Source organism: Halichoerus grypus, chromosome 4 (assembly GCF_964656455.1).
Source record: "Halichoerus grypus chromosome 4, mHalGry1.hap1.1, whole genome shotgun sequence".
Taxonomy (NCBI): domain Eukaryota; kingdom Metazoa; phylum Chordata; class Mammalia; order Carnivora; family Phocidae; genus Halichoerus; species Halichoerus grypus.
Window position 1 is genome coordinate 9,273,027 of NC_135715.1, and position 27,922 is coordinate 9,300,948.

Here is a 27,922-nt window from a genome sequence, read left to right on the forward strand (position 1 = left end):
TAAAAGAATGATATAGAAAAATAACTCCTGGGAATAATTAGAAAAAGCATGCTAAGATAGTTACAACGACTTTTGATTCCTAATCTCATGAAAGTTCATATGTTCTATATTAAAATAAAATGTATATTTTATTGTGTTCTGAAATTCTAGTCATTATACTTATCTTTAGGTTAGTTAACTATGATGTGCTGTAGGTATTTTTAATTTTTAGATGACCTTGATTGTGAGTAATGGGTTTATTTTACTTCAGCCTAGTGAAAACAGGCTTTCCTACCTATATATGCTACAAATTTTACTGTTAATTCTTACAGTTATGATGAGGCTTTCCTCATTTTAGCTTTACTTACATGTGTTCTAAAGCTTTCATTTTTTTCTAATACTTTTAATTTTTGTCATCTAATAGTGATTTGTAACATGGCAAAGCATAAGTAATAATTTTGATGTCTTCCAAAACGCAACTTAAATAATGGTCTGAACTTAGGTCAATGAAAGTATCTTCAGATCATCCCTAAACGGAGGCCCCCAGAAACCTGTGTTGATTCTTGGACTACTCTTGGTCTTCTTCATTGTGTAACTGGAGAGCTGGTTTAATTTTATAGGTTAGCATGCAACATGGAGTCCTGTAGTTACTTTCACAGGGGGGCCAATGCTCAATAAATAATGGTTGAATAATTGAATTGAGTGACTGAGAGGTCATCAGAAATTGCAAGTCCTTTGGAACCAGGGTTAGGGCATCTTTTCCAGACAAAAATATTTGTTTTTTTTGTTTGTTTGTTTAATAATGTTAACAATAGCCTATGTAACGTAAGTAAATAATGTATCAATAAATATAGAAAAGAACTATAGAAATCTCATACATTATACTAAAAGATTTATCTTTCCTTTAAATAGCATAAAAGATGAGAAGCAACTAACACAGTGCCTGGCATAATAGATTCTCAATAAATAGTAGTCACAGTTAATGACCTTTTGTGTTGTTCCTTAGGTGATAGGACAAAGATGTAATAATTTCCACCAATATATAGCAAAACAAACCATAGCTTTCTGGCAGTAAATCTTTATTTGAGGAGGGATCAAATTCATGGTCACAATGTAAAGAAGAGAGTCCAATTTGGAAATGCAAGAAAAACCAGTATGAGAAGTGTTCTTTTTACACAAGCTTAGCATGTAAAAAGTTTCAATAATTACAGAACATCTCCCCAGATTTTACTCTACTTGTGAAATACCTCAGGGAACTCAACAAGCTTTTATAGAACCTTAGAGCTATGTGAATTCAGAAGAACTTGATGGGAGAATATTTTTGATTCAACTGTTTCTCTGGCATCTGTCCATATTGGGATATTCTGGAACCCACGACAGGACACCAGAATGTTATAGAAGCAGCATACGGTATTCGTCCCTGATGATTAATATAAAAAATGCTTTCCTAATTATTTGGCAATGCTATCCCTTTTTTCCTCTTCCAAAAAGGAATTCTGTTCATTTTTTTCCAGACTGCATCTCCTAAGTCATTTGGCATTAATTTTATAGACTCTTAGTATTCCCTCTTTCTTTACTTCCCAAACTTTATTTACACTGCCATTAATCTTGGTAATTTCCTTGAGCTTTATGACATGACTTTTTGGCACATTGAGGGCATCACTATTTAACTTTCCAGTTTATTAAAGAATTTATTTGTTTTAGATTCTTTTTCTATCTTACCTGAAATTGACTAATGTTTCCCAAAAGGGTTCTGGATATTGGATGCAAATTTTGACATCTCATCTCAGATATTAGAAAACTCTAGCAGTGGGAAAGTTACTACAGTTTTTATTTTTTGATAACTGCTAGTCAAGGGGTTAATGTTTTTAAAGTCAATTTCTTTACTCAATCCTCAACAACAAATCAACAGCTCTTTGTTTTTAAAATAGTTTGATATCCCATGCAGTAGAGGCATTTTGAGATTTTAATTTTTTGGAATTAAAATGGAGCTTCTAAAAACATATTTTTATTTTTAAAAATATTTTATTTATTTATTTATTTGAGAGAGAGAAGGAGCAGGGGGAGAGGGAGAGGCAGACTCCCCACTGAGTACAGAGCCCGATGTGGGGCTCAATCTCAGGACCCTGGGATCATGACCTGAGCCGGAGGCAGCTGCTTAACTGACTGAGCCACCCAGGCATCCCCTAAGAACATATTTTTAAATTAGTTAAAAATTTTATGTCAGTTTTCCATAAAATGGAAATAAATTGGCATAACTTTAATTCATTTACTTAACAAGAGTGAGAGAGGTCTATTTTACTTTTCTGAAATGCTCAGGTCACAAATATGTTGAAATGCTAATATTCATTAATTTGAGTCATGAGTATTCTGGAGATCGTGATATTATTCTGTGTACTAGTTTGTATATTTTATACATTGTATTTTTTCCCCAAATAAGACAAAATCTTTAGTCCTGCCTTAAATCTTTTGATTTTCTGAGGAAGTAGGAAGCTGGGTTATATCCTGGTGAAATAGAAAATTTGTCCGTTTTGATAGGTCAGGTGGTGGTGGCAGGTGACACGGTTTTATGTTAGTGTAGATGAGGAGGCAACGAAGGGGAATTTAATGTTAGTTCAATTAATGTTGCGGAAACAAGCAATGAATAAGGTGTAATCTAAACAGAAAGCTTTCTGTTAAAAAAATTATTTTGGAAGATAATGGATTGTCTGTCTAGAAAAGGCGTTAACTTTTCTCATATGACCCTCTCAACCAAAATATAGTTTGCCACCTAGATTTTAGTGGTTGTTTTTTTAACAGGCTGTTTCTTAAGTACATATTTGTTATATGCCTAGTCTATAGTTTTCAAACAGCACTTTAAGTAGAATTCAAATAATAAGAACCAAAGGGACTTGAGTTTTCCTTAATGTTTTAGAGGCTTTCTATGCTGTTTTTGCAAATGTAAGTAAGGTGGAGCTCATTTTGGCTGTGAGGGGTGGTCATAAACTACTGTTTCTCTTCAAACCCCTTCCCTCTCACCTATTTTCTAAGATTTACTCATTATCATTGTTAATTTTCCTTTTCAAAATTCACTTTTAACACAAGGCTCTGTTAGATGGCTCCAGGAGCAAGCAGCCCGCGGGCTCATTCTGGGCAGAGCGGGGAGAGGGTCCGGGGCTGGGGCTAGGGCTGGGGTGCCGGCGATGGGGGACTTCCAGGGAGAAAGTAGAGGAAAGACTGCAGTGACACTGCCCTCCCCGGGCGGGTTGAAGCATCTCACTGGTGACGGGTCTGAAAGCACGTGGCTACGTCATGGAAAGCCAGTCTTTTCAATGCAAACTTCAACTCCTCCTCCTCCTCCCTCTAATGCCTGTAACTCACATCCGAGGCTGGGCGAGGAATCCGGAGGGGAGATTTTCCTCATGCTCACCGTTGTTGGAAACTGGGAGAGTGACGGGAAGGAGGAAGGGGATCTGTGGCGCTCTCTACCTACTACCAGCCTGACCAGGGGAGGGGGCACCTGGATTTGCATCTTTTCTTCGTGGTGATTGAGAACTGCGGTTCAATCCGATCCCACTGAGCACTGGCGATTGATTATTAAAAAAAAAAAAAAACAAAAAAACCCGACACTGGGAGAAGGGAGGCTCTGTCTTCGGCTGTCAGACTCGATCTCGGAGGTGGTATTGGTGTGTGTGTGTGTGCTGGTGTTTTTTTTTTTTTTCTTTTTCTTTTTTTTTCTTCTTTCTTTCTTTCTTTCCCTTTTCTTTTTTCTTTTTTTTCCTTCTCTCCTAGGGGCTACACAATGGCAGTCTTCTCTCAGTGAGATGAATCCTGCTTTGCCTTCTGCAGACCCACCCATCCTCATAGCGATCAAGTAAAAGGCTATGGTTTTCTCTTTGGGGATCTTTTGTGCATTACTGTTCTCTCTGATTAGTTCTGGTCTCTGTTGGGATTTCTTTGCTTTTTTGTTTGGCTTCATGCTGAAAAAGGATTTTTTTTCCAACCCTTTGGTAATAATCCAGTGGTGATCGAGGGGGATAAATCATTCACCCTGGCCGAAAAAAAACAATCACTGAGAAGTCTCAAAGAAATATACCACGTGAGGGGAAAAAACTGGGAGAAGATCCGGAATATTATCGTTTTTCCTATGGTAAAACCGGTGCCCCTCTTCAGGAGAACTGATTTCAAATTATTATTATGCAACCACAAGGATCTCTTCTTTCTCAGGGTGTCTAAGCTGCTGGATTGCTTTTCGCCCAAATCAATGTGGTTTCTTTGGAACATTTTCAGCAAAGGAACGCATATGCTGCAGTGTCTTTGTGGCAAGAGTCTTAAGAAAAACAAGAACCCAACTGGTAAGCAAAACATGCATCGTGTTATGTTTTTCCTCATAATAACCTGTCTGTTGCTCATTGAGCTAGATCTGCAGTTCTGCTATGCAGGAAGGCAGGGGAAACAGAAAAGGAACCAGGACAGTGTTGCATATAGAGGTGTTGATGGATAAACAAGTAACAGCTGGATCGGCGTCTCTGAGCCCGAAAACGATTATCAGCATCTCTTGGCTGTGACACAATCCATCACTAGGAGGGAGGAGGAAACTTTTTTTTTTTTTATGTATTTGGTTGCCTATGTTCGGTGGAATATTGAAGGGCTGTGGCTTAAGGTTTTGCCCGAGGCAGCTGAAGGTTCCGTAGTTGCGAAGAGAAAGAACCGCGAGCTCTCTCTACTTCTGCAGCAGGTTCAGGGACGTAGCTCGGTGCCGAGGACCTGCTCTAGACTTTCTGATTAGCTTGCACAATATTCGCCACCCCATCACCCTTACCAAAGTAAAAGAGGCCCTCTTCCTCGCGGCCCCGCTCCTCCGTCAGCCCCCGCCTCCCTCCCCCGTCTAGCTCTCGGTGCACGAGTATTAACTCATTCCCCTGTCTGCCTCCGACACCTCCTGCCACTGGGAATACTTGAGCTGGGCTTATGCCTGGGGGAACCCCAGACGGAGAAGGCAAGCCCAGCCCCCTCCAATATATGCAATTTAACCCCCCCCCCTTGGAAAAAGCAGTGTCAAAACCCTGCGCCCGAGTCCCGCGGGTGGGATGAGCCGGGCAGTGGGTTCCAGCTTCAGGCTTCGGTAATCATGCGCCCCTATTTCAAAGGCTCCAACCGGGAAACTTGCAGTGCATTATATAAGAAATGCAAATGCAGGTGATTCGGGGAGTCGAGTCCCGGAGGTTCACTTCCCGGTATCCCAATCTGAGGCGTTTGGGGGACGGCCGCGAAGCTGTGGGCGAGCAACTGGGGGAGGCCAGGCCGGAGGGCTGCGTGGCGGCGGCGGCGCGCCGACGAGGAGGCTGGGCGCAGCCAGTCTGGGAGCCGCGCGCGCCGGCAGCGGGGGTGTGTGGCGTCCCCGGGTTCAGTTCAGGCTGGGGAGGGCCCGGGGGCCGGGTGTTTGTGTCTGGGGCTGCGTTGGGGGGCGGGGGCGGGGCCGCGGGCGTCCCGCAGTGGCCGACCGGCGCTGGAGGCTCCTGACGCCGGCACTGCGGTGTAGTAGATCATGGCTCCCCGCGGCCGCCCTGACACCCGGAGCTCCGCCGGGGGCTGCGCTGGCATCCCCAGCCCCAGCGGCCGGGCAGCAAGTGGCTGCTGCCTCCCTGCCTCCGAATCTTGCAAATGCAGCGTAGCTGGGGCGGCTCTCTCCGAGGCGGCTGCCGTCTGCGGGTGCCCGGAGCGAGAGCGGGAGGAGGAGGAGGAGGAGGAGGAGGAGGAGGAGGAGGAGGAGAGGAGGAGGAGGAGGAGGAGGAGTGGTGGGTGGGCGGGGATGGAGGTGGTGGGGATGGAGGCTGAGCACCCTGTGAGGCCCCCACTGCTGCAGGAGTAGGGAAACTGCGAGTTGTTAGACCGTCCGAAAGGGCAGATGCTCGCGTGCGGGCGGAAGACGCCTGGGCAGTTGCCCCAGCTGGGCCTTTTAGGGAGCTGGGGAGGCTCTGGGAGAAAGAAGTCTCTGGCTGCCCGCGGGCGCCGCGCTGCAGCGGGCTCCGTGCCTCTGCCCTGGAATTCTCATCCCTGTGCTGTAGCTCTACCCCTTTCTCACCGTCGCCCTCTGTTCCCTCCTCTCCCTCTCCCTCCCTTCTCACCGTCCTCCTCCATTCCCTGTCCTTTTACCCTTCTCTCTCTCAACTCCTCAGCGTTTAGCAACTCTGAACTGATAACCACCATCCTGAGCATTGCCCAAGGAGAAAGCGGTATTGTCACCTTACCACCCCATTTCTAATTCAACTGTGAGGTGTACCCCAACCCCGCATGGAGCCCAACACCTGCTGATGTTTTGGTGATACCTAGAGCTGCAACACTACTGTCTCTCAAGTTAATGTGAAGAGCCTTTTTGCAAGAGTTACCCAAGTGGGACAAGCCAAGTGCTGCTCTTGGGAGGGAGGGCTTGCGCCTTCAGGCAGTAAAAATAGTGGGTTTTGAAGCCTTCTCGTGTCCTGTGGATTTAGCTCCCTTCGGAGAGAGGAATACTGTAAAAGCATTTTTTTTTTTTTTTTTTTAAGACTCGGCCATTTGTTTAGGGACCTTAAAGTCAGTCCCTCTATAGTACTGGAGAATGGGAAAAAAATTCTTTTATAATTTTTTTTGTAAGCAGTTTTACTGGAAACACTAATTCCCCCCCTACACACACGGTGCAAGATATTTTTATTACACCTCCCCCACCCCACCCACTTGCATCTCTCTAGAATAAAGTAGATTTTTTTTCCTTTCAAGGCATTTTGGAAGGTGTCAAATGACAAATTATTTTTAGAGTAATTTATTTTGCAGCTTATGAATGTTAAAGTACTTGAGTGTGAATTGATGGGTTAATTCAAAGCGTGTCTGACAACATCACCAACTATTCTAATGGGATAGTGTAGTCTTAGATTGCCAGAAGTTAGAGTTCCAACCTGGAAATGGGAGTATTTGTAAATTATTTAAAATATGTGACATTAATGTGTCACACTATCTCATCTTCTAAAAGTTTTGCTTTTTGAACTCAAATCAAATCCATGCTTAGCCATTCCTTTTCTGGATTGTACTTGGTAGGTTCCATTCTCCTTCTGCTATTAGCATGAAGCCTAAAATCATTTGCAGGTTTTTGATCCCAAGATAGCAGTATAACCAAGAAGTTAATTGGGTAATTAAAATAAAACAAAGACTAAAATCTTCTTAACTGTTAAAACCAGAAAGAACAGATTGACTACTACCTATTATGTTATCTTAAATCTAAAATGAGGACAATTAACTGGTTTCAAACTAAGAAGCTTGGCAGAATACCTCCAAGTACCAGTAGTAGGATCATGAATTTGGTGTGAAGCCTTCTTAGATTAATAATTCTTCTCAATCTTTGCAAGTTATAGAATAAATTACTGATTATTCTTAATTTTTAAATTGTCAACAAGTATGGGTAGTTTGGTCAAGGCTCCTGGGAGGACTTTTAGGGCACTGCTATATAGTTATGTTGGTGTGAAAATAAGTAGATAATAGAGTCATGAACTTAAGGACAAAGTTATTTATCTACCCAAAAGTTAATAGCATTTAAATAAGAGGTATTAATTTAACCTTTTTTTGTAGTTGTTTTTATGTAAAATTTAATTGGAAAAGAACATGAAGAACATACTTACACAATGTATGCTTTTTAAAATAAATTGCAATAGCTTGGAAATCCTACATATAAAGTAAATCTACCATCTTCATAGAAACTGTCCAGTATCTCACAATACAACTATTAGCAGAGAACACATGCATGCTTAAATGTCCTACTATCCCCTATTTTCCTAGTAGAGCAGTAGCTGTATGTTTAGAATAAATGTTACCTGCTTCAGCTTTCATTTATGAGTCATGCAAGGTGATTGTATTTTTGGCAAATCATTAGATAGGGAATACTAAGTCCAAGGCACTTATTTAGCCTGGAGGAGGGCTTGATATGTTTCTTTAAACCAGCAATGTTAGTTTGGACTGACCAATGTGTATCACAGGCCAGTTTGGTACTAATCTAGGTCACTAGACTTTGAGTGACAGTTGCTAAGAAATGTGGTTGGAAAAAAAAAAATTCCACGATAAAGGGAAACACTAAGGTCATGTCATGGATATCTCTTCAGACACATCATCTACAGCAAGCAAAGGAAGCCACAGAGCCTCGAATATATACACCCATTGAACCACACTCACGAGACCCCCAAACTTTCTTGGCTCGATAGGGTTTTGGAAAGCACAGAATTTAAGATAAGTTGTAATCAAAGATAATTTTATTGAGCAGTGAGAGTGGAAGGGAGGGTACGAAGCAGAAGTCCTAGACCGAGTTCAACAGAGCACATTTAGAAAATCCCAAAACTCATCTAGACCGAGTTCAACAGAGCACATTTAGAAAATCCCAAAACTCGTGGCCCAGAGGGTCTCCTTTTCTGAACTCAGTCTTTCTCTCCGCCATATAACTTGGAGATGAAACAAGCAGGGCTTGGTAGAACTCATCGTCACTATCTATTTCCTACTTGTTTTGGTGTCTTTCAGCTTTGCTTTTGCCTTTCACTGAAGCTGTTTTAGGTGCCCAAAACATCTGGTACGCCTCTGTTACTCATTTAAATATATGTTATCCTTTTAAAACTACTTGCTTTACATGTAGGGCTGTCATGGCATTTTAGAAGTGGGAAAATAGGGAGAGACAGAAGAAAAAAAGGAAGTAAGCATTTTTTACTCCTTCCCCTTCTCAGTCTGCCAACTCATCCTGGGTTCCTGTAGAGCTGGGTGAGCCACGTATGGGCCACAACCTCTGCATTTCTAAACACTGAGCATGTATCCAGTGGAGACAGCAAGTTCAGACTACATGGCTAGAACACCTAACAGGTGTGAGGTTCTTCTCCTACTGACATGCTTGCCTTTAGAGTGGGATTCCATGTAATCAGAGCTGGCCTTGGACTCCATCCAACAGGCTTTAGTTACTGAAGTAGCAAAATGAGTTTACAGAACAGTGGCACTTCATGAACCAAAGGACAGCATTTTAGATAGGTTTCCAAGTATTGACTTGTTGGGAGAGTGGATTTTTCTTTTTTGAAATAATATCCAAGTTAACAAGTGTGAAATCCAATGCATGATAATCTAAACTTGGTTTTAATGAGGATGACTTTGGCTGTACCCATATCCAGCCTGTTCTCATCTTAGACAGCATCTAAAACTGAGATATTTGTTCAAATTTTCAAAAATTGCTTTCAGAAGGCGCTAAAGGTAATTTTATACTATATTTAACATTTCCCACATGAAACCATTTCTTTAAAAATGTTCAAACCCAGTCTTCCATGTTTTAGCAACACAGACATTGGGGACTTTTTGTGGTGTTTTTATACATATGGCAACAAGGACAACAATCAAAGTTTTCACTCCTTTGTACATTTTGGCATCATAACTCACTCAATTGACTCATAATCCTCCTATAAATACCATGTAGATGTCTCAAAATGGAAGCATTTATTCAAAATAGTTTCTTATGCCTTAAGGCGAGACAGTTGGAATTTAACAGTACATTTAAAGCTTCTCTATTAAGATTTTTTTCCCTCCTCTATTAAGTTTTAAACCAGACATTGCATTGTGGTGTGTATATTCTTAATAAAACCTTTGAGCTTCACCTTAGGATCACCTCCAGGAGAGACTGTGGGTCAGGGAAATAGTACCGACACTTTTACCGGCTCAGTGCCATAGTCTCTGTTCTTTAAGGTTTCCATTTGTTCATCACATACCAGATTTAGTTGTAAGAGCTGAACCTGAGCACTGAAGGGCAGGGAATTTTCTGAGGGAGCCTTCTCGATTCCTCCATAGGCCTCTAGAGATGCACTAATGTTTTTGCTACTCTGCTTTTTAAGGGCCAAGTAGTGTCCTGGTGTTTTTCCTGTGTATTTCTCTAGTTGCTTCAAACTAACTTTCTGCTTTGGTCAGATGTCAGGTAGGATGACAAAAGGGAAGTTGAAAGAAGGAATTCTTAGGGTCTTGCGAAGGCAAAAGGGAGGCGTAATGTTGACATGTTTCACGGGGAAACTGAAGCTTTTGTTTATCTAATCTACTAAACTATCTAAGAAAGTCACCCAACAATTGTTGGGCACTATTGCCTTTATCATTGTTCCCTGACAAAAACTTTAGTTATGATACGTAGCAGGTTTTCAGTACATTTTTATTAAGTGAATTAATAGTGAAAATAGGATTCTTTGTGAAAGTTAACTCTGGGTATGTAACTGCAGGTATCGTAAATTACAGTAGCTTAAGTTCACTTAATGCTTACTCCTTTCCAACAGTGCCGACCAAGAATTTGGTTTCTTAACGATAAAACAGAGAGAAGGAAAAAGTTGTTAGTGGACTCCTAGCTCTTCACCCTGCCATGATAACGCATCCTGAAACTCGGTTAGCTGACATTCCCTAGGCCCACATTTTATAATACCCTCTTTCTAAAAATCTCAAAACTTGAGGCCTCACTCAAAAATATAAGCTCAAGAGCCAATCGCAGGCTCCCCTTCTGGTCCTCTCAGCCTTTGAAGAGCGAATGTGAGGGCACCATTAGGTTCCCCCTGCAAGAGTCCCCTTCCTTTCCTTTGCTAATCTTAAATTCGCTTCTCCTTAAAAGGGAAGACGTTTCACAAAAACAGTCGAGTAAATTGTTCCTCTTTACTGAACTCCTCTATCTGAAGATGGTCACTGGGAATCTCCTTTGTGGCATAGTTTTGCTCTTGAGGGGACAGCACCTAACCAGCCTCTAGTTCAGTTGCTGTGAGAGGAGGTGCCCCCCCCGCCCTTAATATTTTATTCTTTTCAGTTTTCAAAGCAGCCATCTTCAAACTCGGTAGCTCCTTGCACATCCCACCACCACACTGATCTATTTGGCTTCTCCTTTCTGGAGCCGCCGTCAAAGGAGGAGGGCGCCGGGGCGCCGTGGCCTCGGGCTGGGAGGCGCGGAGCGTGTCAGGGACAAGGTCTGGCAGAATGCACGGCAGAGTCAGCGTCCCTGCTCTCCAGAGCCGCGTGCCACCGTTTTCTGCAAACCGCGAGCCGGCCACTCCGCGACTCGGATCTGCTCCCAGGAACCGGGCCCCTCGGGGCGTCCTGGCCGAAGTCGGCTTCGGAGTCTGCCTAACTGAGTCCGAAGACAGGGGTCACGCAGACCAAGCACCGTGTTCCTCCTGGTGTGACGCGCGGCCCGAGCCTCCGGGACCCGCCACCACGCGCTCCTCGCCCAGGAGCGCGGGGGGCTCCGCATCGCAATGCGGCGGAAACGGCCCGTCCGAGCCGCCGTAGCGCGGGAAGCTTCCGTTGTCACAGAGATGACCTCTGACCCTGGGGCGTCTCTGGGGACCGGCGGCTTGTGCATCCGTTGCTATGGAAACCAGGGCGACGCGAAGCCCGTGCTGGGCCGCCCTGGAGCGCGGGCAGGGCCCGGGTCCTGAGGTGGCGCGTTTGCGGGCCACTCGGCCGGCGTCCACGCAGGGGCGCTGTGAGCACCGGCCGGAGGGCTGCGCAGAGTCTGGTCCTGGCCCACAGGTGGCCGCCTCCCCCCGCTGCCCCTCTACGCGCCGCTGGGCCCGGACGCACAGGGCCTTGGCCGGAGGAGAGAGCTGACTGGCGGGCATCGCACCCCAGCACAGCACCGGCAGAAGATGAGCCGAGCGGGGCTCTCGGCTTCCCCACTGGCTCCCGGAAGAGCCGGGGCGGGCTCCTGCGTTCTCTCGGCCTCAGTTTCCTCGGCCGCCATGTTAGGATAACCTCAGGTCAGCTTCAGCCCCCGTGTTCCAGGCTTCTGTAAGCCTCCACCCAGTCCGGGCTCTACGCGAGCTCTCCCCGTTTTCCTGTACCCGTCCTGGACTAGGCTGAGTGTATCTAAATCGTATTCTAAAATCAGAGACTATGAGAGATGGAGGGCCACTGTAGGGATCATGACTGACCTGCCCCTCTTGGAAGTGTGGCCGCTCCTTCGCGGTGGAGGAAGAGACTGGTCCAGGAGCTGGTTGTGAATTGTAGACACAGCAGCTCTGAGCCTGGGAAGAAGAAACTTTGTAATTTACTGGTGACACTACCAAGAGCTCTTCGGGCGTTTTATAGAGTTGTGTGGTCGGTGCTGAAACAGCCTGCATTCCGTCCTAACCATTACGTTCTCCAGATGCCCTTTCCTACAGCCTCTAAACATGTTGGGGGGAGGAACCTCTCTCAACGGGCTTCTGTCCTCTTTGGGCTACTGGGCAGAATCACAGGCATTTTGAATCTTAGAGAAAACTTCACTGTAAATTTAGAAATTGAAAAAGGCTATTTTGAGGATACAGTAATGCAAAACTCACTAGCTTATAAAAGAACAGCTGGATCCAAATTGATGGAATAAGTTAAGGTGACCTGTTCAGATGGCTTTACACTTTTTAAAGATTTTTCATTGGCCTAGTTTCCAAATAGCTTCCCCCACTTTTCTTTATTTTCTTCCTTCTGATGAGAATTACCTCCTGAAGTTTGGTTTTCAAACAGATTTCCTTCAGTTCCTAGAGAAGACTGGGTAGAACATTTACACCTCAAAGGCACAAGGAAAGAATGCAAGCTCCTCCAATGAGGATTTGTTTCCTAAATCCAAAATTTTACAATAGCTACAAGTTTTTATAGATCAGCAGGGGAGGTTTGGGGATTGATGAAAATGATAGATGGGTTTTGAATTGCTTTTAGAGCTGCATTTCTGTTCTTGTAAAGACTGAATTTATAAGACAAGGACAGTTCTTTTTAATTCCTCGAAGAATTGGGTTGCAACTGTGTGACTTCAAAGGGTTGACCATCCAACTACATTATCTTCTATTTGCTTCTTTAGGTCAGGGAGAAGATCTTCAGCTAAGATGGAAATCAAAAGATTCCTGTCTTCTAGATATAGAGCTATTTGTCTTTGGAATATTTTTCTTTCCATTTGGGTACATAGTTTCATTTAGCTTAGCAGATAGGCCTAAAAAAAAGTTTTCATGAGGTTCTGAATATCAGCCTCCAATATCAGCAAACTTCTAACCATAAAAAAGTCCTTTTGAATATCTTGTCAGGTTTTAGCTGGGACAAACAGTAAATATTCCTGGCAGTTATTGAACAATCTTTTGGATGGGAGAGGCATTCCCAAAGAAGTTGCAAAAGATACTGCTCTCCCAAGATCGAGAGCCACTCCCAAAGATAACCAAAATCAAGACTCACACAGTTCCCTTAGAGCTTGCAACAGTCTGTAGGACACTGGCCACAAATGGAGTGCAACCTCCACTTCTGTCTGGCTATATTTTGAGAGCCCCCAACCTGGTGGTTGCCAGGCCAAGTTCTCAGGACACAAAAGGAGATAAATAAGAAGGCAATAGCTGTCCTTGGGAGATAAAGGATCAATATCCAATGCATCTTGAAAAGGAAGGGATAACATGAAATTTTACCTTCCTCTCTTGACCAGGCACTACAGACAGAGATCCAGGACAGCTGATTCTGGTAAGAATCTTCCCCCTTCCCTGGCTTCTGTCAGTTTTCCCCTGATCCCTTCTCCAAGGCTCCAGAGTGAGTGGGGTTTGAAGTAGAGAGTGACGCTGAGGTATCTACCAGAATTTGGCAAAGTTTTTTTTATTGATTTTATTTTAATTTCCCTTTGGCTGTTTAAGGGAATACTGGTAGCAGTTTACTGGAGAATCCCTTGGAGTCCCATCAACCCTGAAAGGGGCCCAAGTGGTGGTAGATACAGGGCCTCTGGATATAGGCCATTATAATCTGGATATAGGCAGACTTTTGTTTATGGTCATGTAGTGTATTTAGAGTGGAAAGGCAGTACAGATAGAGGATTAGTGAGTACTGAGGTCAAGGAGGGTAGAAGGGAGTAGTAGAAGTCATTTAATTCTTACAGTCTTTTGTTTTAGGTACCTCTTGTGTCCTTGATTTTTTTTTAGTCTTTTGCAATAAATCTTTCCATGAAGCTATTTTTGAAGCCTTTCAAAGGCTTCTGCATGCCAGTTAAAATAGGCATACTATTCTGTTTGTTTGATCTGGGAACACTTACTTTCAAGTTCACTTTTTAAATGAATGATCTTGTCTAATTAGAATATTCCCCATAGGGGCGCCTGGGTGGCTCAGTCGTTAAGCGTCTGCCTTCGGCTCAGGTCATGATCCCAGGGTCCTGGGATCGAGCCCCGCGTCGGGCTCCCTGCTCCGCGGGAAGCCTGCTTCTCCCTCTCCCACTTCCCCTCCTTGTGTTCCCTCTCTCGCTATGTATCTATCTGTCAAATAAATAAATGAAATCTTAAAAAAAAAAAGAATATTCCCCATAAAGGCCATTTTAAATCTAGGTTGTCTTAGTCAGATTTGGCCATTTTTGTAGATACCTACAACTTCAGGGACCACAGTCCTTAGTCATAAACATTTGTGCTGGAAGATGGCACACTTAATTCTTTGGAACTTGAGGATCCCATTTCTTTAGTGAAGCTTTGGGTCTCTGAGAGCCGAATTAATACCTAAGAGGGATGTACCATTGGGTTGGGGATTTTGTGGTGTTTTACAGTGTGCCTTGTTACACAGAAGTTTTCTTGAGGTTAGCACGTGGCTTAGTGTCGATCTAACCCATTCTGTGATCAACTCACCCTAGCACGGGAGTCTTCCAGTTAGGTGTTGAACACTCCAAGAGCTTTTAGGTGTTTGACCCATGCCCACCAATTCTGTGGTTTTGGCTTCTGAGATCCCCATTAGGAATAGATCTGTTATTCCTTTCACAAGAAAATGTCTTTATAATGGTGGATACCCTAATGGCTTTTAATAGTCCAACTTGCACCTACTTAGATTTTGATGTGTCATTGGTCAGAAAAGTCTGAATTTCTTGTCTTACTTCCTTTCCCCAAGTTTCCTAGCAGTTTGTGCTGTGGACTTACCTTGAAGCTTTATGAATCCTGTCCCCCCAGTGGCTGCCATCTTGCTTTCTTTAGATTGAGGGGTAACCATTATTTTCTCTTGAAATAACCCATCATAATTCAACCAGACTTACTGTTGCTGGCTGCTTGCACAGTTCCTGAGACTTGTAAGGACTCCCCACAAAGGTGCTTACCTTGTACATGAGTTTGGCCACAAACCTAAATGTTGTGGTTCACTAAAGTCTCACTGTGAAAACCTGAAGGCTCTCACACCCCAGCTTTTCACCTGGAAGGAATAAGGTGAACAAACTTGAGGAGCTCAGAATGCAAAACAAGCAGAACTTGATCAGAGAGAAGCTTACCAGAGTAGTCGGAGAGGCAACAAATAAAATAGCTTTCTGGGTACCTTCACCTGCTTCTAGAAGCCGTCCCCAGAATCTTTAGCAGCTGTCTTCAGGTCCCATCTCATTGCAATACTGGCAATTTGCAAAAACTAAGACGATTTAGTAATCAGTTTGATGTCCTTTCTTCAAGGGAAAACAATCCTTGATTGGGGGAGTACAGTGCTCACAAGTAGTTGGAGCATCCTTCCCAAGGAATTTTGGGCAAGTGTGAGTTTTAAAAAGCATTAGAAGAGGCAACAGGGAAACAAGCATGATTGGCTAGGAGTTAGGGATTCCTTTATAAGGATAGCAGGTCCTATTTTCTAATATAAGGTAAACTAGCTAAAACAGAGTTGGAGGATTGTGATTTGTATATGTTAAATTTCCTTGACAGGTGTTTCCCATTAAGTGCAGGCTGACTGAAGTTTGGATTTGTGATGTGGGCCAGGTCGCTGGGTCTGCCTCCATTCAGTGGGTCCTGATACACAAATTAACTTTATCAGTAGTCAAGAACAGATCATGTGTTCTGTGGCAAGGTCAGATTTACTCTTGAGACAATTGCTATGGTGGACAGTGTGGGTTAAAATAGCTTTGAATGGGGCAAGACTGAAGGTAGAAAGTCCACAAAGGCAGCAGCTGAAGTAGAAGTGGTAAGGTCCAGAATAAGGCCTGGACCTTATTCTGGAGGGGAAGTACAGGGGCTGGAGGGGAAGTACAGTCCTATCTCAGTGGCCAATTCGAATTTGGGAAGGAAGGAGAGGGGGGAGTCTAGAATATTTTGACCCCAGGTTTTTAATTTGGACAACTCCTGTGGATCCTGATCCACTGGCCAATGGCCAATAACACGCCTCCATCTCCTTGAAACATGGGGTAAAAACTTGGCTCTCTTCAGACTGTTCATATCAAAGGGTTGTGGTAGAGATGAGTAGCAAGTAGAAAACGGACAAGTTTCTCTTTTTAGATCAAAACTTAAATAGGCAGTTCTAGGAGGGTTGCTCTAGGATAAAGAGTTCATTTTCTTCACTTCACACCTGGAAGTCCTCAGGGATGGAAAAAACTGCTTTACAAGGAAGAAAAGTCAAGAAGTTTTTTTAATGATTATATATATTTCTTTGTCAGTAGTAAATGTTTTTGTACACAATACTTTGTTCAGTTTGAGGAGTCCACGAGTGCAATTAAAAGCCAAGTTTTCGAATTAACTATTCAAGTCTGGCAAGAAAAGGAAGTGTGAACTTTATTTAATTTACATATGTAAGTGTGCGCACCTGCTTTTTAGATAGAACTGAATGTAGTTGTCATTAAAATGCTTTTTTCCCCCTATAACATTTTGTTGTCTGCACAATTACAGTGGATCGCTGAAGTGCGTGGTAACCTCTTCCGTAATGCCGCCTCTTAGATAAAGTATAGTTTGGGAGGGATTGCAATCTCTTTTCTTTCCACTTCCTGTGTGGAGCGCAGGGTACACTACTGTTGTACTTTAAAAAAGAAGAAATGTGAGAAAAAGGCTTAAAGATTAAAACAGTTGTAGGTGGTGGTGGTTGTTGTTTTTAATAGCCAGCTATTTCAAAGTCTGAAACTCGTCTTTGGTTGTGTTACTGTTGTACCCCAGGTATTGTAATTCTTAAGCAAAGAAAAGATGTTTGCCAGGAGGCCTGAGTCAGTTCCGTAACTATATACTCAGTAATACCACTCTGCTTCAACATTTTCCTGGTGGGGAGATTGAAAACAGTAACCCAATAGGCTCGTTCCTCCTGTGTTATCCAATGACTTGACTTGTTTCCTAGGAATTTGCGTTTTTCATTGACTTAATTACATTCTCTTTTACATTGAAAGTTTCCACTCATATGCCAATTCAGTGACATAAAATTCCTTATATGTCATACATATAATAATGGATATGAAATCCTGGAAATGCTTTTAATGGAGTGCATAGTAAATGTTAGAACTATTTTAATGATGCAGTAACAAAAATTGAAAAAAAATGAATTTTAAAAGGATAGAAATTTTGTATCATTATTGCTTATTATTTTCTCTTTCCTAATTATATTTCCTTTTGAAATCTTGGGAATAATCTTAAAGAGCACAGTTCTGAGGTGATTCTGTGGCACACACACCTTTTTATGGGGACATTAACCAGTGGCATATATGCTAAAGATAGAGTGTGGCCTGATCAGCAGAGCCATGAAGTTTGATCCCTGTTCTTTGCTTTGTCCTTTACCAAAGTGCTTTTCCATCACTGAGAGTTCACCACTTTGTCCCACTCTCCCTGTATTTGTGCTATCATACTCCAGATATTGTCCTTTCACATATTTCCTTGAGGCTTGTCTTTCAAAAGTTTTGTCCTCAGTTTACTCTTTAGGCAAGGTCGGGATTAGTATTCAATTGGACCTTCAACTTTCTCATGTATTACATTAGGGAAAAAAGGACAAAAAAGTCTAACAATATAGTTGTCGGAAAGTAAATGAGACATGTCTATCTGGACTTGAGACATTCACCAAAAGTGGCATTTATTTGACTTAATTTTTTCTTTCTGTGCTTTCAATAGCATGTAAAAAATTGTGCCATAGATCTGTTGCTTTATTAGATTATATAATAAAATGACTTTTGGGTGGTATTATTATAATAAATATTCTACCTCATATTCCCACTAATGAATGTACATTAAAGTTACTAGATTTTTAAAAGCATATTGCTCGGGGCACCTGGGTGGCTCAGTCGGTTAACCGACTGCCTTGGGCTCAGGTCATGATCCTGGGGTCCTGGGATCGAGCCCCGCATTGGGCTCCCTGCTCGGCAGGAAGCCTGCTTCTCCCTCTCCCACTCCCCCTGCTTGTGTTCCCTCTCTCGCTTTCTCTCTCTCTGTCAAATAAATAAAATCTTTTAAAAAAAAAAGCATATTGCTCTTTGACTTTAACAGAGATATCCTGAATTACTTTGAATCTTATGTTATCATTATCTCTAAATAAATAATAATTACAATTATCTTTAAAGAACGCTTTCTATGTACAAGGCAATTTACCTATAATACCTCATTAGTTCTCATAACCACAGGTAGGAACTTTTTTTATACAGTTGACCCTTGAACAACATGGGTTTGAACTGTGTGGGTCCACCTATATGTGGACTTTTTTAAATAAATCTATTGGAAAATATTTTTGAGATTTCTGACAATTGGAAAAAAACTTGCAGACAAACTGTGTAGCCTGGAAAGACAAAAAATTAAGAAAGAGATATTATTATAAGAATATAATATATAATACATATAACATACAAAATATGTGTTAGTCAACTGTTTACATTATTGGTAAGGCTTCCAGTCAACAGTTGGCTATTAATTAAGTTTTTGGGGAGTCAAAAGTTATACGTGGATTTTTGACTGTGCCAGGGGGTCAGTGCCCCTAAGCCGAGTGCTGTTCAATGGTCAACTGTACTTATCTTTAAAAGGATAAAATCCAGGCATGAAGAGGTTAAGGAAGTTGCCTGACGGTATCTAGCTAACAATTAAAGATCCAGGCACAAACCTGAGCAGCATTACTCCAGAGTGCTTACTCTTAAATCCCTGTGTTGTAGCTGCCTCGCTAAAGACGATGTTCAAAGAATGTGTGTGAACCTGTGAATCATTATATCCTGAAACTAAAAGAAACTGCAATATATTCAGTATTTAGATATTTAGAACTTGTAATGCTTTTTTATCGAGCATAATTTATATACATTAAAACATACAGTTCTTAACTGTAGTATGTGATGTCTTTTGACTATTGTATCCTTGTAACCAGCACCCCAGTCAAAACATAGAACATTCCATCACCCCAGAAACTCTTTCTCTGTTATATTCCATTTCCATCCGGGACTCTCCTAAGAAGCAGCCACCATTCTGATGTCTCTCACTTAACCTTAGCATGTGGTAGAACCTCATATCATTAAATCATGGTGTCCTCACACTTTTGAGTTTGCTTCTTTCACTCAGCATGTTGTTTTTGAGATTCATCCATGTCATTGAATGTTAGATATGTAGAATGTGATGTGGTAGCTTCTGTTTACTTTTTTTTTTTTTTTTTGTAAACTAGAAACTCCTAATTGAACAGACTTACTTTTGGTTAACAGGCAGAAGTTGTCCAAAACTACAAAGGGTTTGCGAGTTGACCCAGTTTTCAGGCTACCAAGTTAGCCTGCCCCAGTTACATAGATGCTGGCTGAAGACAGGAGACTCCTGGGTCAGAGATAAAGGATTTTATTACTCAGGGCACAGCAGGCAGCATGAGCTTCATGTTCTCATCGGTTCCCCTTGTCCCCAAATCCCCCAGGGATAATGCTGAGTGACCCAGGTAGATGCTTGCACTTGGGGTTTGTGTCACGGCTGAGGAACTCCAAGGTTAGGCAATCCCCTGTCTTTTAAGGAGTATCTAGCAAAGCTGCCCAACCTTTGCTCTGCAGGGAGGCATTATCTTTATTTTCCTGGTCAGGAAACAAATCTGTCTTCTAACCTGGAAGGAGGCATTAACCCTGGATTCCAAGGTTGCAATATCCTTGCAAATAGTCTGAGATAGAAGCAGTTACAAGACATGCAGAAATCCCATGGATAAGTTGTCATTTAAATCTGTTTCTGAAAAGCAACACTTTCTTCCCTTTCTAATTTTCTTAGGACTGCTGTTCTTGTTGTTCCAAAGATGCAGTTAGTCTATAGAAAAATATCTGTTATTTGTAAATTCAAAAGTGATCCTGAGGTTTTGAGAAGATAGATGATATATAATCTTATACAATAATCTTATTGGTATTTATTAAATAGTATGTGGTACATTCTATGTTAGTTACTAGGAGAGATTTAAAATATCCTGTCAGCATTAGGTCTTTGGCCCAGAAGTACTTAAGCTAAATGTACGGAGAATACTAGAAGTGATAGAATCCTGTTCAACTGAAGGCTAACGAGTGTGTAGGACACCCATGTGGGATGTCGGGAAGGAAAGGGAAATCTTTTAGAGAAATGTGACCTGAGCTGACTATTGAGTGCGTGTTTCAGTTGGCAGGAAAGAGAAGTATATTCTTGGCAGGGGGAGAAATATGAGTGAAAGTCAAAGGCTAAGGGAAAGGTACATGTCTGGGGGTTTGTGGGAATGTTAATGAAGTCATATTTTCAAGGATTAGAGGAATCATAATTTGGAGTCCAAAAGCCTGGCAGAGGAGTTAGACGGGATGTGGTAAAAATTAGTGAACTAGAGAACATTTCCACAGTGGGGAGTGACATGCTTGAGAATTGCTCTGGTACAGTTGGAAAGTGTAACTTGTAGAGCTGGTTGTGGGAGGGTAGCGCAAGGAGGAGGCTTTCATAATAAGAAGCAGTCAAGTGAAATATCCTTTCTTAGTTGGAGATGGGAAACAGGAGCTCCGATCATGGGATGGTTCTGAGTATGGCTGAATATGGGTTGGCGAAATATCTCTCAGTGCTTGGGAAGAGAGAAACCGAAAGCACACCAAGACACTCTGCAACAGGAAGACCACTGTTTCCTCTGAACTTTGAGAGATGGCTGAAAAGGTGTAAATGGGGGAAAGCGATGTCATCGGGGAGGCTCAAGGTGGCTTCAGTCTACTCCTTGAAATCAGTGATGATTTGTTGAGAATGTGAGACAGGAAGTGTAGCGAATATGCTGTTGAAAGTTACATGTCACTGATACATAGATGAACATATATCATACGTTGTCTCACCTAATTTGAGACCAGATCTCAGTTTAAATTCTCTAGGTCTGGTAGCTTTACTGGCTTTCTAAATAAGGTGGGAATGACGTTCAGTACTTTCAAGGTGTAGTTCAACTTTGTAGTACTTATGTACTCATCACTGCAATTTATTTCTCTGCAAGATGATATTTTCCAGTGAAACGCTACACTGGGAAGGACTAAAATGTCATGGGCTATTTGGATACAAGGCTATTTGGATATTTCAACAACTTGGACCACATTTTTTTTTCTACAAGAGTTCTGGTACCCTTAATGACCATTAGTGAATCAAGGGTTAGTGGGGAGATACATTAAGGAACAATTTGTTAGAAGCACAACTTTTGGAAATAAATTTTGTTTTTTTACTTTCTGTTATAAAATTTGAATTGTGTTTTAGGGGTCAATATCTGTTTCTTGCATGTCTTTACAAACTGATATTTTAGGGAAGATAACTTTTATTGAAATAAGTGTATTAATTAAATTACTAATGGCTATTCAACCTTTATAAAAATGTACCTAGTAATGTCTTAAAAGCAGCAGACTCAATTTCTTTGATTTAGAGCTAGGATCCTTATTAAAGGTCACAGTTTGTAAGAGTGATACTTAGAGGGTCACAAGCATAACTCATACAAGAGGGGGAATGGATTCACTTTAGGTGGTGACAGCAGTGGTAGATGCACGTGGTAGGAGCAAACTGGCAGCGCAAACCTGAACCCGGTCATTTCTGTGGGTTAGTGCATGATTGAATTAATCAAACTCTTTGCAAATCAGGATAAAGGTAATAGTTGTGCAATGTGAAAGGTCAGAATAGTGCAGAGTTAAGTAAAGGGTCTAAGTGTTGTTGTATCAGCATGGCTTTGAATAAAAATTAAAATGTACCCCTTTTACATATAAAGATGCTACTTCAGAATTCACCTTGTGTTATATGGATCGGCCTAGATACATGCACACTTTCTTATCTAGTCTTTCTGGTGCCCACTAACATGGGTTTGTGAGAGCCTTGAGAAGGGACATTAGAGTCATTGAACTCGTACTGAATCATAACCTTACTCTCTTCTTTGTGTGATCCAAAGCAGAAGGAGGCATCATCTCTGTGAATCTTGGTAACCGTTTTTGCCTAACTATGCCTTTCCTTTCACTGTAACCCTTTCTTTCTTGTATTCTTTTAAATTTATAATTGGTATAAATGCTTTTTAATATTATTGTAGATTTCATTAGGAGTTCTTCTTATCTCCTTTTCAGAATTATAAGAAAATTAGGGAAAATGGTAGAAGTTTGTATTGCTAATAAAAACCAAACAATTGCCATACAGGTACAGGGAACTTCAAAAAATTGTGTAAAAGTAACTTTCAGGCAATACACATTATATTTATTTCTTAATTGCCATATTCCATTATGGCAAAATGTCCATATTTTGAGATGCTGAATAGTGATATACTGTCTTAACTAAATTGTGGTTTGAATTTTTTTAATTTGCAGGGCAAATGCTAAGTGTGTTGAATGTATTTATGGAATGTATGCTGGGCATTTTAGCTTATTGCTAAATCCTGTTTGTGTACTTTCTCAATCTGCAGGCCAGTACAATCTTTCATCCAAGAGAGCCATTGGAGAAGGGTTCACATTAACAGTAATCTGAAGGCAGAAAAAAATAGCTAAGAAGTAGGATCAATTCAAAAATAATAGATTATGTATTTTGTGTTTTTAAACTTATGATTTTGAAATTAAAAAACAGAATATTTCATATCTTCACCAGTTAATTTCATGGCTTTCAAGTAACCTTTGTTGAGATAATTTTTACTTTTATTTTTATTTTTATTATTTTTTTAAATTAAATTTTATTATGTTATGTTAGTCACCATACAGTACATCATTAGTTTCTGATGTATTGTCCCATGATTCATTGTTTTTGTATAACACCAAGTGCTCCATGCAGTATGTGCCCTCTTTAATAGCCATCACTGGGCTAACCCATGCCCCCACCCCCCTCCCCTCTAAAGCTTACCTCAGTTTGTTTCTCAGAGTCCATAGTCTCTCATGGTTCATCTCCCCCTCCGATTTCAACCCCTTCATTTTCCCTTCTTTCTCCTGATGTCCTCCATGCTATTCCTTATGTTCCACAAATAAGTGAAACCATATGATAATTGACTTTCTCTGCTTGACTTCTTTCACTTAGCATAATCTCCTCCAGTCCCATCCATTGATGTAAAAGTTGGGTATTACATCCCATTGATGTAAAAGTTGGGTATTCATCCTTTCTGTTGGCTGAGTAATATTCCATTGTATATATGGACCACATCTTCTTTATCCATTCATCTGTTGAAGGGCATCTCAGCTCTTTCCACAGTTTAGCAATTGCGGACATTGATGTTATGAACATTGGGGTGCATATGGCCCTTCTTTTCACTACATCTGTGTCTTTGGGGTAAATACCCAATAGTGCAATTGTTGGGTCATAGGGTAGCTCTATTTTTAGTTTTTTTGAGGAACCTCCACACTGTTTTCCAAAGTGGCTATACCAACTTGCATTCCCACCAACAGTGTAAGAGGGTTCCCCTTTCTCCATAACCTCTCCAGCATTTGTTGTTTCTTGCCTTGTCAATTTTTGCCATTCTAATTGATGTAAGGTGGTATCTCAATGTGGTTTTGATTTGAATTTCCCTGATGGCTAATGATGAACATTTTTTCATGTGTCTGTTAGACATTTGTACTTCTTTTGAGAATTGTCTGTTCATGTCTTCTGCCCACTTTTTGACTTGATTATTTGTTTTTTGGGTGTTGAATTTGAGAAGTTCTTTACAGATCTTGGATATCAGTCCTTTGTCTGTAGTGTCATTTACAAATATCTTCTCCCATTCTGTGGGTTGCCTCTTTGTTTTGTTGACTGTTTCCTTTGCTGTGCAGAAGTTTTTCATCTTGATGATGTCCCCAAATCTCCTAAGGACTGCTCTGACTCTTCCATATCACCTTATTAACCTTCCGTCTAAAGTGATAAAATGGGAAAACCTCAGTTATTTTAGATGCTCTCATGCATTCTTTTTTATTTTGTTTGTTTTTTTTGTTTTTCCTTTGGCTACTTCATTTGATATAGAAGGAGGAGATAATAGCCTTGATTCTAAGACTTCCTTTTTTTTTTTTTTAAAGATTTTATTTATTTATCTGACAGAGAGAGAGAACAAGTAGGCAGAGAGACAGGCAGAGGGAGAGGGAGAAGCAGGCTCCCCGCTGAGCAGGGAGCCCGATGCGGGGCTCGATCCCAGGACCCTGGGATCATGACCTGAGCCGAAGGCAGCCGCTTAACCGGCTGAGCCACCCAGGCGCCCCTCTAAGACTTCCTTTAAATTAATTCCCTGTGGTCACTTTGGGACTGACCCTTAATTGGATTAGAAATTATGGTTTAAGGGGCGCCTAACTAATTTCTTTTGATTAATATTGTAGGGCATAGTCATATCAGAGTGATCTTTCATTTCTGTGGCTCTGATGCTATGGGGCTAACAAGAGGGTATGGAGGGCTTTCTGGAAAGAATCAAACTCTGACTGAGTCATGATGGATAATATCCTCATGTTTAATACACTTCTATGAATAATTGTCTCTGCTCATTAGTTGTCATTTACTCGTTTCTCTACTTAAGAAATAATATTAGAATTAATATAATAAGAACATTATTAGAACAATAGCCTTGAATATATTCTAATTATATAAAAAAGTCAATCACTGACAAACATTAGTACTTTATTGTTAATATCAAATTACTTGAGCATACATCATGGTAATGAGTGATTCGGGCACCATGATTAAGAACTGGTAATTTAGATTTTAATGTTTGAGGATTGGTTTCCTTTTTTAAAAAAAGCTATTATAATTTTTTGCAACATTTTTAAAGCATGAAGTCCCATTTCAGGTAGTTGATTCAATCAATACCCAACACTTACTGAATTCCTTCTACATGAAGAATGGTATGCTTGGCCCAGTGGATGATTCATGAAGACAGGATCTTAGTCTTTCTAGGGGGAGTAAGGGGATAGGAAGGTTGGATAAAGATAGAAGGCTGCTGGGTATGGTCAGTCCTGGAGCTAAAGAAGCAATGTTGCTAGAGGTGGAGGAATGACCTGATCCATCCTCCTTCCCCTTTTCTCTCCTATTTCCTTTTTCCCTTTGCCATGTCAATTATGTCATGAGATTCTGCATGTTGGAACAAATGAGGGATAGGTTTGGGCTAGAGTATTCCAGACAGAATGCAGAGTCTGTGGCCATCCTTAGATAACATTTCATGATAGGTTGGGTGCATTTTTAAGTCGAAAAATGCAATGACAATAGTAATAGTTGTAAAATAGGTTATGACTAGAAATTGGTTTTTGCCCCACAAGGCCCACTGGAAATACCCTTGGGGGTGTTTGTGCATTTTTTGTTCTTTTAAATATGTTTATGTGGCTGTCAGTAGGCATATTTGTCAAATGAATTATAAGAAAACTAAAGAACATTTTCTGTAATATGAGAAATCTAAAATAATTGGTGGTACAACTATAATATCATTGTAAATGCATTTCTTAGATCCAGATTATGAGTTACAAATCTCATTTTTATGAGAACTTTATTGAGATACAATTCATATACTTTAAAATTTACCCTTTTAAAGTGTACATTTTAGTAATTTTTAGGTATATTCAGAACTTGTGCAACTGCAACTATTACCACTATCTAATTTTAGAACATTTTCATTAACTTAAAAAGAAACTCCATACCTACAGTAGTCACTCCCTCTCTCTCTCTCCTCTCATGCCCTGGCAAGGATTAATATACTTTTTGTTTCTGTGGGTTTGCTTATTCTGGATATTTCATATAAATGGAATCATGCAATATGTGAGTGTGTTCAATTAGCATAATGTTTTCAAGGTTCATCCATGTTGTAGAACATATCAGTACTTCATTCTGTTTTATTTTCCAGTAGTATTCCCATCGTATAGATATACCACATTTTGTTTATTCATTCTTCAGATGAGGCATATTTGTGTTATTTCCATTTTTTATTACTAAATATAATGCTGCTATGAACATTTGTGTATAAATTTTTACCCTAAAAATTTCAGTTTTCTTGGGTATATACCAACCAGTAGAATTGCTGGTCAGATGGTAATTCTGTGTTAATACTTTGAGAGACCACCACATTGCTTTTAAAAGGAGCTGCACAGGGCGCCTGGGTGGCTCAGTTGGTTTAGCGACTGCCTTCGGCTCAGGTCATGATCCTGGAGTCCCTGGATCGAGTCCCGCATCGGGCTCCCTGCTCGGCGAGGAGCCTGCTTCTCCCTCTAACCCTCCCCCCTCTCATGTACTCTCTCTCTCTCTCATTCTCGCTCTCTCAAATAAATAAATAAATCTTTAAAAAAAAAAAAAAAAAAAAAAAAAAAGGAGCTGCACAATTTTATATTTCTTCCCACAACATGTGAGGGTTTCCATTTCTCCACATTGTTGCCAATACTTGTTATTGTCTGCTGTTTTGATTATAGTCATCCTAGTGAGTGTGAAGTAGTATATCATTATGGTTTTGATTTGCATTTCTCTAATGACTAATGACATCGAGCTTCTTTTCATGTGCTTGTTGGCTCTTTGTATATCTTCTTTGGAGAAATGTTTATTCAAATTCTTTGCTCATTTTTAACTGGATTATTTGTCTTTTTATTTTTGATTTGTAAGAGTTCTTTATATATTCTGGATAAAAGTTTCTTATCGAGTATATGATTTACAAATATTTTCTTCTATTCTGTGAATTGTTTTTTCACTTTCTTGATGGTGCCCTTTGATGCACAAAATTTTAAATTTTGATGAAGTCCTATTTATTTTTTTTGTCATTTGTGTATTTGCTGTCATATCTAAGAAACTATTTCCTGACTGAAGATTTAGTCCTAACTTTTCTTCTGAGACTTTTAGCCCTTACATTTGGGTCTTTGGTCCTTTTTGAGTTAATTTTTATATATGGTGTAAGGTAAGTGTCCAGCTTCATTTTTTTTGCCTGTGGATATTCAACTGTCCAAGGAATATTTGTTGAAAATCTCATGAGAGTTATAAATTTCATTTTAAGTTAATATATAACCAAAGACCTTTTATTATTCTTAATTTACTTTACCAAAGAACAATCTAAAAATGTCTTGGTATTTCAAAGAAACAAATTTTGTTGTATATTATATGAAACTATAATAAGGATACTATGAAAATTTTTAGTAGCAATAGATGCCTACTTTTACTGTAGTTTAGCTTATAAACACTTAAAAATTAATACTCTGTGAAACTTATAAACACTTTTAAGAAGTTAATAGCCCTGCACGTTCTGCATGGAGCACTGGGTGTTATGCACAAACAATGAATCATGGAACACTATATCTAAAACTAATGATGTAATGTATGGGGATTAACATAACAATAAAAAAATTAAAAAAAAAAAAAGAAGTTAATAGCCCTGTAAAAATAGAACACAGACTATAGATATGTAGAATGAAAAATTTTTATATATTCATCTTTTTTTTTTTTTTTTTTTTAAGATTTTATTTATTTATTTGACAGAGAGAGAGAGCTAGAGAGGGAACACAAGCAGGGGGAGTGGGAGAGGGAGAAGCAGGCTCCCCGCCGAGCGGGGAGCCCGATGCGGGGCTCGATCCCAGGACCCTGGGATCATGACCTGAGCCAAAGGCAGACACTTAACGACTGAGCCACCCAGGTGCCCCTATATTCATCTTTGATTGAAATATTACTCTGACTCTTCTTAATCTGTTTATTTTCAAAACATGGGCATTTCATTAATATACTGACAATATGATGCTATAATTATATTTAATTTGTCTAGTTAGCTTTAATGTTAATGCAATGGAGGTGAGAATTCATTGTGATATAAATTATACTTCTTTTATTTAAATTTATTCTGGTTCACTACCTAACTACCTCATGCAAAACCTAAACATTCCTTGCTTTGAATGTCATCTAAAGTTGTAACAGAACAACCC

The 27,922-nt window shown here is 40.6% G+C and overlaps 1 protein-coding gene across 1 annotated transcript in view; it reads left to right on the plus strand.

Moving 5' to 3' along the window:
• The first annotated feature begins 3,287 nt into the window (after window positions 1-3,287).
• The window catches only part of FGF14 (fibroblast growth factor 14), a 600,820-nt gene continuing 576,185 nt past the window's right edge, over window positions 3,288-27,922 (plus strand). The window contains exon 1 of the mRNA XM_078070115.1: window positions 3,288-4,313. Coding sequence (XP_077926241.1) covers window positions 4,106-4,313 — 208 coding nt within the window. The 5' untranslated portion in view covers window positions 3,288-4,105. The remainder of the gene's footprint in view (window positions 4,314-27,922) is intronic.